The following is an 18,657-nucleotide window of genomic DNA, read 5'->3' as shown; positions in this document are numbered from 1 at the left end:
CCAACAGTCAACAACAGAGGGAGAGGGAAGCTTCAGAAGGTTTTGGAGGTTTTTTAGCGTATTTCGCGGTCGCGTCTGCCATTAACGAATCGATTCGTTATTGTTTCGGAAATCGATTCGTTAATTTTTTACCATTTACGAAATTTCGTAAATATCGAACTTTTTAAAAGGAAAATTTTGTAATTATTTTAAATATCGAAACAAAAAAAACCCCCAAATACAAATCGATTTTAGAAACAAATTTTTCCGTTGTTACCCAGGCCTAGTATATGTGCTTTGTGTGTGTATTTATTTATTTATTTATTTACCTCGCTTATATACCGCAATTCTCAGCCTAATGGCGACTCATTGCGGCGTACAACATAGAAAACAGGTGCAAGTACAAACATAGTGTAAAATAATCTGCAGTAATCATTATAAAAACATCTCATCAAAAAACATCAACATCAACATTACCACAAAAGCCATTCTGAGTCGTCTCATCGTCAAATTCACAAGCCGATATTATTTCCATTGTTCCATTCCTATGGTCAAATTACCAGTCATTGCACTTCTATTCAAATGCCTTCATAAACAGCCAGGTCTTTAGCTTCCTGCGGAATATCAACAGGGAGGGGGCTAGCCTGATGTCTACGGGAAGGGTGTTCCACAGCCGAGGAGCCACCACCGAGAAGGCCCTGTCTCTCATCCCCGCTAGCCGTGCCTGTGACGCAGGCGGGATCGAGAGCAGGGCCTCCCCGGAAGATCTCAAAGTCCTTGTGGGCTCATAGGCCGAGAGGCGATCAGTTAGGTATCTTGGGCCGGAACCGTTTAGGGCTTTATAGGCCAATGCCAGCACCTTGAATTGAGCCCGGTAGCAGATAGGCAGCCAATGGAGCTGGTACAGCAGGGGGGTTGTATGCTCCCTGCGCCCTGCTCCTGTTAGTATCATGGCTGCCGCACGTTGGACCAGTTGGAGCTTCCGGGCCGTCTTCAAGGGCAACCCCACGTAAAGAGCGTTTATTTATTTTATTTATTTTATTTATTTATTTATTTAGAGGTTTTCTATACCGGCCGTCTCAACCTCGATGAGGGACTCAGGTCGGTTTACAGCATATATAAAGTACAATCATATAAAAAACCACAGGTATTAAAATAGTACAACACAGTACAATAAAAACATCATCATTATCATTACATCATTACAGTTTCCTACGCCAAATCGTCAATCCAGTCAGTCATAGTCATGTGCGCGGTCACAGTTCATCATAATTCATCATCGGGAAGATTCTAGGTTCAGTCCTCGAATGCCACATTCCAGAGCCAGGTTTTTAGTGATTTCCTGAACGTCAGGAGGGAGGGGGCAATCTAATCTCTAGTGGGAGGGAGTTCCAAAGCCGGGGAGCCACCACCGAGAAGGCCCTGTCTCTCGTCCCCACCAACCGTGACTGTGAGGGTGGTGGGACCGAGAGGAGCCCCCCCCCCCCCCCCGGAAGATCTTAATAGCCTCGGTGGTTCATAGGGAAGAATCCGTTTGGACAGGTAAACTGGGCCAGTAGGCCCAGGCAAAAGCAACCAGGAGTTTTTCCAAGTCTTTCTCCCCAATCATTTTCCCATCTTGGCCACATTCTGTCTGATCTTGTGTGGCCACATATGTTGCTGTGAAGTGTTGAAGGGTATGCTTGTGTATATGCAATTAGATGACATCATCTTGCTTTCAGTCTCAGGAATACTGACTTTAGAAGGCACAATAGGATGAACGAAGTCAAATTAAGTAATTAATTAATGTCTTGTTTTTCTTTATAAAATGAGATCCAGAGCCAAAACCAGAACGCTGAAATAACCCTTTGTTCCCTTTATAAAACAAAATTGGAGTAGAAAAAATAGACACACACACACACAAAGAGATAGACATTTGATATCTATACCTATTTCTCTGTTAATTTCTGAACAGAGGCTAAAAGACTATAAAATGTTCTGGGTACATCTTGTGAATTTTCTATGGAAATTCAGATAATCAGATTAGATACACCCAACAGAGATTGGTGAGAATATTATCTCCTAGCTTTCCCATGCAGTCAATTAATATAGCTGTCTGTGTGACACATTGAGTCCTAGAGAAAGTTTAAGCAGGGGGTACCTAATGATTTTTCATGATACTCCAACATGGAATATAATACAACTCTAATAGAACTAACTTCTAGTTCTAATAGAACTAACTTATGTGGGGAGGCTAATTTAACTAATTTATGAGGCCATAAACTTCTCCAGCAAGCATGCAAAGAATGAGGAAGTACTTCATCAGTGTCACAAATGGACAGTCAAGCGACAGCTCCCCTGGTGGCCAGAACACCCTCATGAAGGCCAGAATACCCTCATGAAAAAGCTGGATTATTAAATAGCCTCTGAGTGACTGTCTATATATTTATTAGGCCTGGGTAACAACGGAAAAATTTGTTTCTAATATCGTTTCGTTTTTAGGGTGCCTCAGCGTTTTGTATTTAAAAATATATCCGAAATTTTCCATAAAAAAAGTTTGGTATTTACGAAATTTCATTAATATTTACAAAACGTTTTGTAAAGATGGCACCCGCGGTTGCGCATGCGCAAAGCATTAACGAAATTTCCACAGGGCACACAACAAACTGGGTGAAACTGCTTTTGTTTCACCAAATATGTGCACTGTATTCCTTTTTTTTCAATATTTTTTCAATATTTTTTCAATATTTTTTAAATTTAATTATTTTTTTTTAATAATAATAATAAAATATTTGGCAGAAAATGCTTGCCAAAAAGAGCCACGGGGCAAACAGACTGAGCCTCCCCGCTGCTCCCAGCTCCGTCCCACCCTCCTGAGTCCTGGCTCTCCCGAGTCAACTTAGAAACACAGCAAATAGAAAGCAAACCTCCCGCACCTCCCGGCTCCGCGCCTCAGCCCATACTGAGCAATGCGGCCACGCGGAGCCGCTTTTAAAGGGCAGCCCACCCAATCAGGAGAACCCACAGGGCAATCAGCTCCGTGGGTTCTTCTGATTGGCTCCCGGAGCTCCCAGCAAGCATCTAGCCATCTTACGTATTTCCGAAATGGACGGAAATACAAAAATATTTGGCGCATGCTGTTTCGATTTTGAAAATACACTTCCGGGTTTGGAAAAAAGTTTGATATCGTTTCATATATGGGAAATTAACGGGAAAAAAACGATATACAAAATTAACGAACGAAACCGCCCAGCCCTAATATTTATGTGTTTATGCCATTGAATGTTTGCCATGTATATGTACATTGTAATCCACCCTGAGTCCCCTGCGGGGTGAGATGGGCAGAATATAAATACTGTAAATAAATAAATAATATCCCCCTTGCCCCCACAAAGAAATACTACCTGGTGAGGGAGCATGTTGGAGGAGGCCCCACCATCTTCTTCTTCCTTCTTGTTATCCTCAGCGGTCTGCCTCATTCCTGGTGGTAGCAGTCCAAACAGCAGCCCTGGTGAGGGGGACCCCAAAGGGCATCGAGTCCAACCCCCGTCAGCTTGGCAAATCACCCTTGGATAGCCATTTAAAAATCTCAAGAGATGTTTGGTCACTATAGAAGTGTTCTGGTATTGTTCAAGTGTAGAGATATGTTGATTGTGTTGCAGTAATTAGTTACCACTAAAATTGATAGGTTTCCAATTAAGAAAAGATAATCTGTTGACAATGTTTGTGATGAACAAACATGGAGCAGTTATAGAAGAAACTACACAAGAATCAAGTGTATTATAAGGGAAAATGTCCAAAACTCATTGATACAGTAACAGTTATATGAAACACACACACAAAAACATATAGGTTTAATTTCCAGTTTACTAGTAAAACTGAATACCGTGTCATAAAAAGATGCATGTCTAAAAAGTGTGCCACCACCATAAAAAGTTTGGAAAGCTCTGGACTAGAACTTTGTATGGTCTTTATATATGCATGAGAACCATTGTTATGGTGCTACACAAACAGTTTTGGCTCAACCCACACATAATACCCATTTATGGACAGTAGCGATAGAGACCTATTCCTCTGTTGTTTGGGAAGTAATAAGCTGCCATTTACATCTCCTCCCATGAGTTATCTCCATTGCAGCTAGTTGCTGTTGTTGTTCATTCGTTCAGTCGTCTCCGACTCTTCGTGACCTCATGGACCAGCCCACGCCAGAGCTCCCTGTCAGCCGTTACCACCCCCAGCTCCCTCAAGGTCAGTCCAGTCACTTCAAGGATGCCATCCATCCACCTTGCCCTTGGTCGGCCTCTCTTCCTTTTGCCTTCCACTTTCCCCAGCATCATTGTCTTCTCTAGGCTTTCCTGTCTCCTCATGATGTGGCCAAAGTACTTCAACTTTGTCTCTAGTATCTTTCCCTCCAGTGAGCAGTCGGGCTTTATTTCCTGGAGGATGGACTGGTTGGATCTTCTCGCAGTCCAAGGCACTCTCAGCACTTTCCTCCAACACCACAGCTCAAAAGCATCGATCTTCCTTCGCTCAGCCTTCCCTAAGGTCCAGCTCTCACATCCGTAGGTGACTACAGGGAATACCATGGCTTTGACTAGGCGGATCTTTGTTGCCAGTGTGATGTCTCTACTCTTCACTATTTTATCAAGACTGGACATTGCTCTCCTCCCAAGAAGTAAGCGTCTTCTGATTTCCTGGCCACAGTCTGCATCTGCAGTAATCTTTGCACCTAGAAATACAAAGTCTGACACGGCTTCCACGGTTTCTCCCTCTATTTTCCAGTTGTCAATCATTCTTGTTGCCATAATCTTGGTTTTCTTGACGTTTAGCTGCAACCCGGCTTTTGCGCTTTCTTCTTTCACCTTTATTAGAAGGCTCCTCAGCTCCTCCTCGCTTTCGGCCATCAGGGTGGTGTCATTTGCATATCTGAGGTTGTTAATGTTTCTTCCAGCAATTTTCACCCCAGCTTTGCATTCATCCAGCCCCGCACATCGCATGATGTGTTCTGCATACAAGTTAAAAAGGTTGAGTGAGAGGATGCAGCCTTGCCGTACGCCTTTCCCAATCTTGAACCAGTCTGTTGTTCCGTGGTCAGTTCTTACTGTTGCTACTTGGTCCTTGTACAGATTCCTCAGGAGAGAGACAAGGTGGCTTGGGATGCCCATCCCACCAAGAACTTGCCACAATTTATTATGATCCACACAGTCAAAGGCTTTAGAATAGTCAATGAAGCAGAAATAGATGTTTTTCTGAAACTCCCTGCCTTTCTCCATTATCCAGCAGATATTGGCAATCTGGTCTCTCGTTCCTCTGCCTTTTCTAATCCCAGCTTGAGCGTCTGGCAACTCTCGCTCCATGTATTGCTGGAGTCTTCCTTGCAGGATCTTGAGCATTACCTTACTGGCATGAGAAATAAGGGCCACTGTATGGAAGTTTGAGCAGTCTTTCGCATTTCCCTTTTTTGGTATGGGGATATAAGTTGATTTTTTTCCAGTCTGATGGCCATTCTTGTGTTTTCCATATTTGCTGGCAAATGGCATGCATCACCTTGCAGCTAGTAGACTAGTAGAAATTGCATTTCCCCTTCATGCTTATTTATTTATTTTATTTAGGGTATTTTTACCCCGCCCTTCTCAACCCCATAGGGAGGACTCAGGGTGGCTTCCAGCCAGCACATATTCGATACCTACTGTTCTGTCACCGCTGGGCTTGAAACGAAGTGCTTTTAAGACAGGATGTGCAACTTGAGCCCAACAGGAAGCCAGGGGACCCGAAGAGAAGCTTTTAGAGATTTTTTCCCCATAAACAGTCTTTAGAGGGCTTGAGCTTAAATACAACAAAGTCTTTATTGATGAACAATCAAACAGGAACTTCTTTTGTCTTCAAAGGTTAAACAAATGCTTCCAGGCTTTAAGCAACTGGTGGCTTCTAACTGTTTCTTTGCTTTACTTTAAAGGAAAATCCCTTTCTAGCTCCTCCCAGGCTAACTGTGAACCTAAACCTAACTGATGTAGATCCACTACCAGGCTGAACTGTGTCTCAAAACCGAGTGGTCCTACCAGTAGGCCTGTAGTCACTTAGTTGGAGTTCTTAGATGTTCAAAGCTGTTATTCTCTCCAAAATTCCTCAGGGCTGTAAGACTGTTTCCCTGGAACCTTTGGGAATCTTTAGATGCTCTTAAGACTGTTCTCCCCGGGAAGTCTTAAGGGTTGAAGCTTTTGCACAGGAGACCTGGACACATCCTGTACATTAGCTATTCTTGCAGAGACTAGCTAAAAAATGGCTCCCTTCCCTTCTCTAAACCCAAAAAGGGGGCGGGACTAGAGAACCTAATGATGATGAACAGGTGGCCTGCCCTATGACTGCAAACTTTAACAGGAAGCCACCCTGCAGCAGAATCCCAAGCCTAGGATTGCAAGCAAACATTTACTACAAAGCAAATAAAGTGGGAGCTTCTGGTACAGCTGTACCAGCACACCTACAACTAAACACAGTAAAATACGCAACAACAGTAATTATAAATAATTAAAACATTAAGTTAATACAACAAAAGCTAATAAAAAAGAAGCCAGCCTGGTGGCCATCGTTTTGCCGAGTTCTGTAAGTCCATTCAGCTTATCATAATCTGTTCCAAAGCTCTTGTCGTCATTGTCCTTGTCAGTCTGCCAGATTACCCAAAGGCCTGGTCCCATATCCATGTTTTTAATTTCCTTCTAAAAGATAGGAAGGATGACGATGATGAGACATGTGTGCCAACTGCAACTGTACCTCGTAAAGGCTGATCTGGCCGGGGTGGTCCATGCCTTGGTCACCTCCAGATTTGACTACTGTAATGCGCTCTACGTGGGGCTGCTCTTGAAAACGGCTCAGAAATTTCAGTTGGTCCAACGGGCGGCGGCCAGGATGTTAACTGGTGCTCCTTACAGAGAGAGGTCAACCCTCCTGTTCAAGGAGCTCCACTGGCTGCCGTTCATTTTCCGGTCCCAAATCAAGGTGCAGGTGCTCACCTGTAAAGCCCTAAACAGTTTGGGACCTGCCTACCTGCATGACCGCATCTCCGTTTATGAACCCACACGTTCTCTTCGTTCATCTGGAGAGGCCCTGCTTGTGATCCCACCTGCGTCACAGGCACGTCTGGTGGGGACAAGGGACAGGGTCTTTTCTGTGGTGCCCCCCTGACGTTGGAAAACCCTCCCCAAAGACATCAGACAAGCCCCTACACTGGCAGTCTTTAGGAAGAGTTTGAAGACCTGGCAGTTCCGGTGTGCCTTTCCAGAATAGGAAACTCCAGCAATATGTCCCAGAAGCACTATATCAGAGATTTAAGATTGTCTGCACATTGCACTTACCCTAAAATCCTACATTTCACCTGTCATAATCTTTACCCATTACATTCGGTCCGGCCCTAGTTTTATTGTGTTATGGTATATTGTTTTTATTGTTTACTGTTATTGCTCAACGTTTTGATTTGCTTTATAATGTTATGTGTATTGTTATGTTTTTGTTTTATCCAGGCCTTGGCCTTTGTAAGCCGCATCGAGTCCTTCGAGAGATGTTAGCGGGGTACAAATAAAGTTAATAAATAAATAAATAAATAAATTTACCCGGGGAGTGAATTCCACAGGCGGGGGGCCACCACCGAGAATGTCCTGTCCCTCGTACCCACCAGTCTCATTTGTGACAAGGGCAGGGCCGAGAGCAGGATCTCTCCAGAAGATCTTAAATTCCTAGGTGGGACGTAAAAGGAGATATGTTGAAGATCATTGTATGAGGCGGGGTGGGAATGGCATCCAGGTGCTTCTTAAGCAACAGGAGAACAGATCCCCATCAATCGCAGAAGCTGCTGCTGGTTAAATGCAAACTGTGGCACTTTTATGATTTTTATATAGTCCCTAAACTACGAGCTCCTCCGAGACTATGAATATGTAATGGACATAAGTGTGTAACTGCAGATTACCCATTTGCAACTGGCATAGACAATTCTGACCAATTTTTGTAACAATTCCTCTTTCATGGAACAAAGGCACTGAATAATGACCAAATGCTAATAGCTGTTAGATAGAGGCTACTAATCACAGGAGAAGCGCTTGTTGAAAAGAGTGGGGGTTAGATAAGTCCTTTTAAATACAGGATGGAATCCATATTATCTTAGTTGAATTTAGATTCCATTTAAATAGTGGCACAGTACTCGTCATGAATTTAGTTCCATCAATTGCAATGAGAATTTAGTTCTGCCGATTTAAGTTTCATCCTTCTTTAAACACTTGCAGAACAACTTTCCTCTCTGAGCACATGTTCTGCTAAAGAGAAGCTTTATAATTCTGTATCTAATATTGAAGTAAATATATTTTTCTCCCTATTTCTAGGTCATCCACACCATGAGAGCCATTGACAAGGATGATCCGAAAAATGGACACTATTTTATTTATAACCTTCCACCTGAAATGATCAACAATCCCAATTTTACAATTGAAAGAAACCAAGGTAAATAAAATGTTGTGCAGTATGTTTATTTTCTATCTTTCCCCCTCTGTTTGTGCTGTTACTCTCTATTTCTCTGTACTGGTGTGGAATTTGCTTCATTCTTTACAGTTATTTATTTGTCGGGTCAGGACGACCAGTCAATTATATTACAATTCTAACAGAACAAAGCAAACAAACAGACAAAATACAGAATCTGTGAGTTTGGTAGTTGATTAAATGTCCTTTGACCAGTATCTGGCCACTTGGAGTGCTTCTGGTGTTGCTGCAAGAAGGTCCTCCATAGTGCATGTGGCAGGGGTCAGGTTGCATTGCAGCAGGTGGTCAGTGGTTTGCTCCTCTCCGCACTCGCATGTCGAGGATTCCACTATGTAACCCCATTTCTCAAGGTTGACTCTGCATCTCGTGGTGCCAGAGCGCAGTCTGTTCAGCGCCTTCCAAGTCGCCCAGTCCTCTGTGTGCCCAGGGGGGAGTCTCTCATTTGGTATCACCCATTGGTTGAGGTTCTGGGTTTGAGCCTGCCACTTTTGGACTCTCGCTTGCTGAGGTGTTCCAGCGAGTGTCTCTATAGATCTTAGAAAACTATGTTTAGATTTAAGTCTTTGACATGCTGGCTGATACCCAAACAAGGGATGAGCTGGAGATGTCTCTGCCTTGGTCCTTTCACTATTGGCTGCTACTTCATGACGGATGTCAGGTGGTGCAATACCGGCTAAGCAGTGTAATTTCTCCAGTGGTGTAGGGCGCAGTCACCTCGTGATAATGTGGCATGTCTTATTAAGAGCCACGTCCACTGTTTTAGTGTGGTGAGATGTGTTCCACACTGGGCATGCATACTCAGCAGCAGAGTAGCACAGCGCAAGGGCAGATGTCTTCACTGTATCTGGTTGTGATCCCCAGGTTGTGCCAGTCAGCTTTCGTATGATATTGTTTCTAGCACCAACTTTTTGCTTGATGTTCAGGTAGTGCTTCTTGAAGGTAAGAGCACGGTCTGGAGTGACTCCCAGGTATTTGGGTGCACTGCAATGCTCCAGTGGGATTCCTTCCCAGGTAATCTTCAGAGCTCGGGATGCTTCTCTGTTCTTGAGATGAAAGGCACATGTCTGTGTTTTGGATGGGTTGGGGATCAGCTGGTTTTCCCTGTAATAGGCAGTAAGAGCACCTAGAGCTTCGGAAAGCTTCTGTTCTACCATCTCAAAGCTCCCTGTTTCAGCAGTAATGGCACGATCATCAGCATAGATGAAACTCTCTGTCCCTTCTGGCAGTGGCTGGTCATTTGTGTAGATGTTGAACATGGATGGAGCAAGCACGCTCCCCTGAGGCAGGCCATTCTTCTGCTTCCGCCATCTGCTTTTCTGACCCTGGAACTCAACAAAAAAGCTCCTGTTTTGTAGCAGGTTTCCTATGAGGTGGGTGTGGCAGTAGTCCTTTATGATATTATACATTTTTCTCAGGAGGAGGCAGTGGTTCACAGTATCATAGGCTGCTGACAGGTCTATGAAGACAGCTCCTGTGATCTGCTGCCTTTCAAAGCCATCTTCTTTACAGTTGCATAGTTATCATTTATCATCTATCATTTAACAATATTTGTGACTGAAGAAATACAAGACAAGTTGGGTTAGAATGCATTAAGATCTAGTAATTACTTTACCAAGGCATTTATAACCATTTAGGAGATATTTACCTGCCCATAGATTTGGTGCTAATTTTGAAATATTTGTGATATGTAGTGTAAAATAGGGTATTGATTTGCTGTTGAAAAAGATATGTTGGCTTCATGTTTACCTAGGCATAAACTGCTCTATCTCTTCTGTACTCTTATATTCATTCTGACTTCCATCTAACTCTGGAAACATAATTTAACTAAAATGAATTCTAGAATTCTAGACATAAATTGATGTATATTTTTAATGCTATTGTTATGTTTTTATATTATGTGTTCATACTTTTAAATGTTTTATTGTGTGTTGGGCATCAAATCATTGCCTCTGTAAACTGCCCTGAGTTGCCTGAGGGCTGAGAATACAGTAAATAATAATAATAATAATAATAATAATAATAATAATAATAATAATAATAATAATAATAATATTGTAGCGCAGCTGGCTGAGTGTCAGCTGCATTAAGATCACTCTGACCAAAAGGTCATGAGTTTGAAGCCAGCCCGGGTTGGAGTGGGTTTCCAACCAATTGTGTGTAGCCTGTTGTCGACCTTTGCAACCCGAAAGACAGTTGCATCTCTCAAGTAGGAAAATTAGGTACCACCTTAAAGTGTGGGGAGGCTAAATTAACTGATTTATGAGGCCATAAAAAAACTCCAGCAAAGCATTCCAGCGGGGAAGCATGCGGGGAATGCGGAAGTGCTTCATCAGCGTCGCAGATGGACGATGAAAGCGACAGCTCCCCGGCGGCCAAAAAAGTTAAATAGCCTCTGTGTATGTCTGTATATGTTTGTATGTCAAAAAATGGCATTGAATGTTTGCCATATATGTGTATGTACACTGTAATCTGCCCTGAGTCCCCTGAAGGGTGAGAAGGGTGGAATATAAAATCTGTAAATAAATAAATATAAATAATAAATAAAATAATAACAATAATAATAATAATAATTGTATAACAATAAATAATAAATGATAATGTATAATAAATAAATGTATAATAAATAAATACATAAATAAATAAATGTATAATAATAAATAAATGCAAATTAATAATGTATAATAATAATAATAATAATAATAATAATAATAATAAATATTTGTGCCACAAATACCATCTGCCTGCAACAAAGAACTGGTGGGATCACAAGCCGGAAAAAGTTACAGAGAATAAACACTCCAAACTCTTCTGGGACTTCCGGATTCAGATAGACAGAGTTTTGGAGCAAAATACTCCTGACCTCACAATCATGTTAAAAAACAAAGTATGGATTGTCGATGTCGCAATCCCAGGTGACAGCAGGATTGCAGAGAAACAACTGGAAATCTGATACGATATGAGGATTTAAAAATCGAACTGCAAAGACTCTGGCACAAACCAGTCAAGGTGGTCCCAGTGGTGATTGGCACACTGGGTGCCGTGCCTAAAAACCTTGGCCTGCACTTAAACACAATCAGCGCTGACAAAATTACTATCTACCAGCTGCAGAAGGCCACCTTACTGGGATCTGCACGCATTATTCGCCGAGACATCACACAGTCCTAGACACTTGGGAAGTATCCGACGTGTGATCCAATTCAACAGCCAGCAGAGTGTCTGCTGTGGACTCATCTTCTTGTGTTGCAAATAATAATAATAATAATAGAATTGGAGCAAGTACAGTTTCCTATAGTTTTCAATTCTTAATTTCATTTGCATGTGTTCATACATTCACAAAATTCAGCCCTGGGGGAGAAGCAAGATAAGAAATAATAATAATAATAATAATAATAATAATAATAATAATAATAATAGAATTGGGGCAAGTACAGTTTCCAATAGTTTTCAATTCTTAATTTCATTTGCATGTGTTCATACACTCACAAAACCCTGGGGGAGAAGCAAGATAAGAAATAATAATAATAATAATAATAATAATAGAGCTGAACTTTCTAGGTGTTTCCCTTTCGAAAAGGCGTGGTATTCTACATATAGGGATTCATAAATTAGACTTAAAGATCTGTAACTGTTCCATATTCAGCCATGTTAAGTATTCATGATTGTGGCACTATTGGTGATTGCAGATAAGCAGCGTTATATTTCCAACCCCCTTCCATCAGCAATTGCAGCACGGCAATCAGAAGTAGGTCCCTGTTGCAACTCTTCACTGCATCAGAGGTTGCTGATGGGAGAGGGCTCAAAACATCACTCGGCTGTGGCCTGATCACTAGCAAAAATGTCCTCAATCACTCAGTACTGCAGTCTTTTTAAGGAAAGGTTGAGGAACTGGATTGGGAGAAGAGACAAGACGTAGGTAACATTTGTAACTGTATTGCTGATCAACGACCTTGGCAGATTTTTTTTTCTTTTTCTCACTATCTTTCCTCCAAACTTTTCTCTGAAAGTTCTCACCCATCTTTGGTTTGTTTTGTAGGGCTGGGCGGTTTCGTTTCGTTAATTCGTAATTCGTTAATAATTCGTTATTTTTTTCAATTACAAAACGATAACGAACCATTCTGGAGCAATTTTTAAAAAAAACGAATTTTTAAACACGTTTTGTAAATGCTTCGTATTTCGTTATTGTATTCGTTTCGTTATTGTTCTGAGGTCGTTTCGTTATTATTTCCGCATGTCTGGGGCAAGTTTTTTGTTTAATTAGTGAAAAAAAATTATAATATCACACCAACAGTCAACAACAGAGGGAGAGGGAAGCTTCAGAAGTTTTTGGAGGTTTTTTAGCGTATTTCGCGGTTGCGTCCGCCATTAACGAATCAATTCGTTATTGTTTCGGAAATCGATTTGTTAATGTTTTGTAATTTTTTTCACATTTACGAAATTTCGTAAATACCGAACTTTTTTAAGGGAAAATTTTGTAATTATTTTAAATATCGAAACAAAAAAACCCCCCAAATACAAATTGATTTTAGAAACAAATTTTTCCGTTGTTACCCAGGCCTATTGTTTTGTTAATCGTACCCAACAGAGCTCTTACTCTAGAACAGGACTTCTACAACGTTCTCCATGTTTGACCCCCTTCCACCAGATATTTATTTATTTGGGGTTCTTTTACCCCGCCCTTCTCACCCTGAAGGGGACTCAGGGCGGCTTACAAAAGCAAGGCACAATTTGATGTCATAAAAACAATCAAACACAAAATTACATCAATACACAGTTAACACCAAATATACATTATAACCATAAAATCAATAAAATCAATAAAACCAAATACAAACCCAGTTTCTCCTCTTACATGGTCAGCGTTCGCTATTCATAGATCTAGTTTTACGTTCCACTTCATCAATCCTGCTGGTCTTACTCGCCTGGTTGTCTGATTTAATTGCCGGAGTGCCCAAAGGCCTGGTCCCATAACCAAGTCTTCACCCTTCTCCTAAAGGCGAGGAGGGATGATGATGCCCTGATTTCCCCCGGGAGTGAGTTCCACAGGTGAGGGGCCACCACTGAGAAAGCCCTGCTCCTCGTCCCCACCAGCCTCACTTGTGACAGTGGTGGGGTCGATAGCAGGGCCTCCCCAGATGATCTCAGACTCCAAGGTGGGACGTAGAGGGAGATACGTTCGGACAGATACACTGGACCGGAACCGTACAGGGTTTTGTAGGTCAAAACCAGCACCTTGAATTGTGCTCGGAACTGAATCGGCAGCCAGTGGAGCTGGCTCAGCAGGGGGGTGGTATGCTCTCTGTATGTCGCTCCGGTGAGCAATCTGGCTGCCGCTCGCTGGACTAGTTGAAATTTCCGAACAGTCTTCAAGGGCAACCCCACGTAGAGCCCATTGCAGTAGTCTATTTGGTATGTAACAAGAGCGTGGACCAGATACATTTTTATATGACTCCACATATGTAGGAATATAAAATGGATATAAAAAACAAACATTTACAGAAAATAAATCAGTAATTGCAAGGTTTGCTAATGTTCCTTTTTGTGGAGTCCAGCTAAAGCATTTTCTGGATTGGCCACTCTAAGTAGGGCTGGGCGGTTTCGTTCGTTAATTTCGTAATTAGTTAATAATTCGTATTTAAAGTGGCTTACGAACCGATATTGAACCATTCAGGAGCAACTAAAAATCGAAACGAATTTTTAAAATTTATTTCGTAATTGTTTCGAAATCGTTTCGAAATTGTTTTGTTATTATTTCCCTATGTCTGGTGCAAGTTTTATGGTTGTTGTTTGTTTTATCCGTGATAAAAAATAAATTATCACACCAACAGTCAACAACAGAGGGAGAGGGAAGCTTCAGAAGTTCCCCCTGTCCCATTTGGAGGGTTTTTTAGCGTATTGCGCAATCGCGTCCGCCATTAACGAATCGATTCGTTATTGTTTCGAAATTGTTTCGTAATTTACGAAATTTCGTAAATATCGAACTTTTTTAAAGAAAAATTTCGGAATTCTTTTAAAAAACAAAATGCAAAAAAACCCTAAAAACGAATCGAGTTTAGAAACAAATTTTTCCATGGTTGCCCAGCCCTAACTCTAAGTATTGAATGTTGTTGCTAACAGATTTGTGTAAATGGGTGGCATTCAGCTGTGGACCGAAAACGGCTATTCGGCTACCCACCTATTTTCAGGAGATGTGCAAAAATGGATTTGGGGTCTCCCAAAATTCAGCCAGCAGAAACTGATCAAGGTTCAGCCAAAATGCACAATCCCAGAAATGGCCCCTCATTCCAGTTTCTCTGTACAGAAATGACCGGAAATTTTCAAGATAAAATGTGTATTCAGCTTTGGATAAAATATTGCCTAAAAATAATTTATGAAATCATAAATATCAACATTTATATCCTTGTGTAGGTATTTGAAAATTAACATTCAAGCAATGACAATTTTTGGAAGTATTATTATGTTTCATGGACATAGGCAGGGGCAGCTCAACCCATTACGCGAAGTAAGCATTTGCGGTATAGTTGATTTTGCCCAGGGGCGCTCTTGGGGGAAAATAGACCTTATCTATTTATTTATTTATTTGGTTTACTTTTACCCCGCCCTTCTCATTCCGAAGGGGACTCAGGGCGGCTTACATATCCAAGGCACAATTCGTTGCCCATAACATACAACAGTAATAAAACAAAATAGCATAAGTTAGCAATCAACAATAATACATTACATCTATAACCGATAAAACCAATAAAACCAATAAAAATTCATACAAACCAATACAAACCAATTACTCCTTATTGCTGGTCCATGTTCGCTATCTCATAGTTCAAAATTTCCATTCTGCATTTATCTGTCCTGTCAGTCCTATTTCTCCGGTTGCCTTACCTAGTTAGCAGATTGCCCGAAGGTCTGGTCCCACAACTACGTCTTTACCTTCCTCCTGAAAGACAGGAGGGATGTCGATGCCCTGATATCCCCCGGGAGTGAGTTCCACAGGTGAGGGGCCACCACTGAGAAGGCCCTGCTCCTCGTCCCCACCAGCCTCACTTGGGAAAGCGGTGGGGTCGAGAGCAGGGCCCCCTCAGATGATCTTAAATTCCGGGGTGGGATGTAGAGGGAGATACGTTCGGACAAATACACTGGGCCGGAACCGTACAGGGTTTTGTAGGTCAAAACCAGCACCTTGAATTGGGCTCAGAACTGAACCAGCAGCCAGTGGAGCTGACACAGAGAGGGGTGGTGTGCTCTCTGTATGTCGCTTCAGTGAGCATCCTGGCTGCCACTCACTGGACCAGTTGAAGTTTCCAAACCGTCTTCAAGGGCAACCCCACGTAGAGTGCATTGCAGTAGTCTATTCGGGATGTAACAAGAGCGTGGACCACTATGGCCAGATCCGACTTCCCAAGGTACGGGCACAACTGGTGCACAAGTTTTAATTGTGCAAAAGCTCTCCCGGCCACCGCTGAAACCTGGGGTTCCAGGCTCAGCGATGAGTCCAGGATCACTCCCAAGCTGCAAACCTGCGTCTTCTTGACATAGGCAAGTTGTAGTTACTGGGATGTATAGTTCACCTACAATGAAAGAGCATTCGGAACTCCACCAATGATGGAATTGAACCAAATATGGCACACAGAACTCACACGATGATCAGTTGGGGATGGGGGGAATACTGTTTGCTTACCATTGAAAATTACCTAGGGCCGCCTCTGCACATAGGCTACCTATCTAAAACCTTAGTGAATCTCTTGCTACAAGGGACTCTCCCAGCCAACGCAGTGGGTTGGGAGAGCGATTTGCCCCTCCCCCCAGAAGGCAGAGAATGGAGGTTCCTTCGAACCTCCTAGAAGAAGGGAGGGGGCTGGCTGATCACGTGAGCCAGCCTCCTTCCTTCAGTCTTGCTAAGACTTTCTACCCGCCACTCCCGCCCATTGACAGTATATTTGGTTGCCCGTTGGAGCCGGGTAGGAATTTTTTGCCTCTCATGTTCTGGGGGGTTTTTTCGCCTACCCTATACTGTTATTAGGGGCTAGGTGGGGTGGTTTGGTTTAACTAGGTTAGCATAAATAGATCAGGAAAACACAGACATGGAGGTATACGCAAGGCACCCCTTAAGGGTGGGGGGCAGTGTACAACAATCACTCACCTAGAAGTCACCAAATGGGTGAGGGGACATCACTTGGCACAGAAATTGGAGAAGCCGATTACAATAATATGAGACAGGCTTCTCCAGACTTTTACCTTCAGGTTGCCTGGTTGGGGATCCAGGGCACACAGATATTACACACTAAATAGCCGAGGACGCTGTCTCGGCTAGCCACCAAGTTCCTAGACACATAGTTTAGTTCAGTTGAACTTAAATAGGTAACATTCAATAAAAGTTGCCCAATTTGAATCCATATCATTGTTGTCTGTCTCGTTATTTCTGGGGTTGAGGGGCAAACTCATCACAAGCCAGTCTTAGCCAAGGAGAATTGCTATCAAGCATGTTCCAAAAAAGGGCAGGAAAGTTGTTAGGTCAGCAAAGTTTGAAGGACACTTTAGCTTAGCTGAGCTGTTTGGAATGAAAAGGGCACACTTTAATCCTGTCACACTCCGGAATTGTCACCTCATTCACACCGAGGAAAGAAAAAGACACATTTAGATTCTTTTTACTGTCATTGAGTAATAAAAGTTGTCCATGTCTTCATTTCTTCGTGTGCAAATGGATTTGAAGGTGAGGCAGCAAATGAAGAGTAAACAGGCACAGTGCTTTGAAATATAACTTTCGGTCTGGGTGGAGTGTCACATTAGTGACCACTCTTCATCAGGTCGATAGCTCCACTTAAAGTTGTTGGCTTCACTTAAATCTTTTAAATTGTGCATATCAGTGAACTGTTTGTATATTGCATGTATGTTAATATGCAGGCAGTTGGCAGAATCTGGACCCTGTTAGGGGGTAATATATTAGGCCTGGGTAACAACGGAAAAATTTGTTTCTAAAATCGATTTGTATTTGGGTTTTTTTTTGTTTCGATATTTAAAATAATTACAAAATTTTCCTTTTAAAAAGTTTGATATTTACGAAATTTCGTAAATGGTAAAAAAATTAACGAATCGATTTCCGAAACAATAACGAATCGATTCGTTAATGGCGGACGCGACCGCGAAATACGCTAAAAAACCTCCAAAACTTTCTGAAGCTTCCCTCTCCCTCTGTTGTTGACTGTTGGTGTGATATTATATTTTTTTTTCACTAATTAAACCATAAAACTGGCCCAGACATGCGGAAATAATAACGAAACGACCTCAAAACAATAACGAAACGAATACAATATCGAAATACGAAGCATTTACAAAACGTTTTTGAAAATTCGTTTTTTTAAATAATTGCTCCAGAATGGTTCATTATCATTTTGTAATTGAAAAAATTAACGAATTATTAACGAATTACGAATTAACGAAACGAAACCGCCCAGCCCTAATGTTAATATGCAGGCAGTTGGCAGAATCTGAACCCTGTTAGGGGGTGATATATGTGCGTGCTTGTGTAAGATACAAGGGATCTTGAAAAAGTTTTTAAAATATAATTTAAAAATCTATATATATACTAGTTTTGCTGTGGCCAGCCTTCTCTCCCTCTTTCTTTGCTTCTTTCACTCCTTCCTTCATTCCGTTTTCTTCTTTCCTTTCTTTCTTCTCTACCTGTTTACTTCCTTCCTTAGCTGTTTGCTTTCATCCTTCTTTCACCTTATTTCTTTCGTTCCCTACGTCTTTCTCTCCTTCTTTCTCTTTTTCCTTTGCTGCGTCTTTCCTCCCTTCCCTTTTTTCTTTCCTTCTCTCCTCCTTCCTTCTGTACCTCTTTCCTTTCTCCTCCTTTTTTCTTTTCCTTCCTCTTTGTCTCCTTTCTTCCCTCTCTTTCTCTTTCCTTCCTTCCTTCGCTCTGTAGTTCCATATTTCCTTTTCTTTCTTTCTTTCCTTCCCTCCCTTTCTCTTCTTCATTTGCTTTCTTTCCTCCCTTGCCTTTTCTTCTGTCCTTTCTTCCTTCCTTTCCGTTCCTACACCTTCCCTTCCGCTCCTTTCTTCTTCCTTCCTTCTTTTCTCCCTTCTTTCCCATGCTCCTACTCTCTCTTTCTTCTTTCTTTCCTACCTTTTTCCCATCATATACTTTCCCAACTTCTCCTTCCTTCCTTTTTTCATACACCTTCCCTT

General features: G+C 41.9%; 1 protein-coding gene across 1 annotated transcript in view; it reads left to right on the top strand.

Annotated features, from left to right (window-relative positions):
• Nucleotides 1-18,657, top strand: part of CDH8 (cadherin 8) — a 603,855-nt gene that overhangs the window by 532,562 nt on the left and 52,636 nt on the right. Inside the window, exon 10 of the mRNA XM_060787956.2 lies at nucleotides 8,325-8,442. Coding sequence (XP_060643939.2) covers nucleotides 8,325-8,442 — 118 coding nt within the window. The remainder of the gene's footprint in view (nucleotides 1-8,324; nucleotides 8,443-18,657) is intronic.

This window comes from Anolis sagrei, chromosome 8 (genome assembly GCF_037176765.1).
Source record: "Anolis sagrei isolate rAnoSag1 chromosome 8, rAnoSag1.mat, whole genome shotgun sequence".
NCBI lineage: Eukaryota > Metazoa > Chordata > Lepidosauria > Squamata > Dactyloidae > Anolis > Anolis sagrei.
Note: the sequence above shows the minus strand (reverse complement) of the source record. Positions and strands in the feature narration are given on the sequence as shown.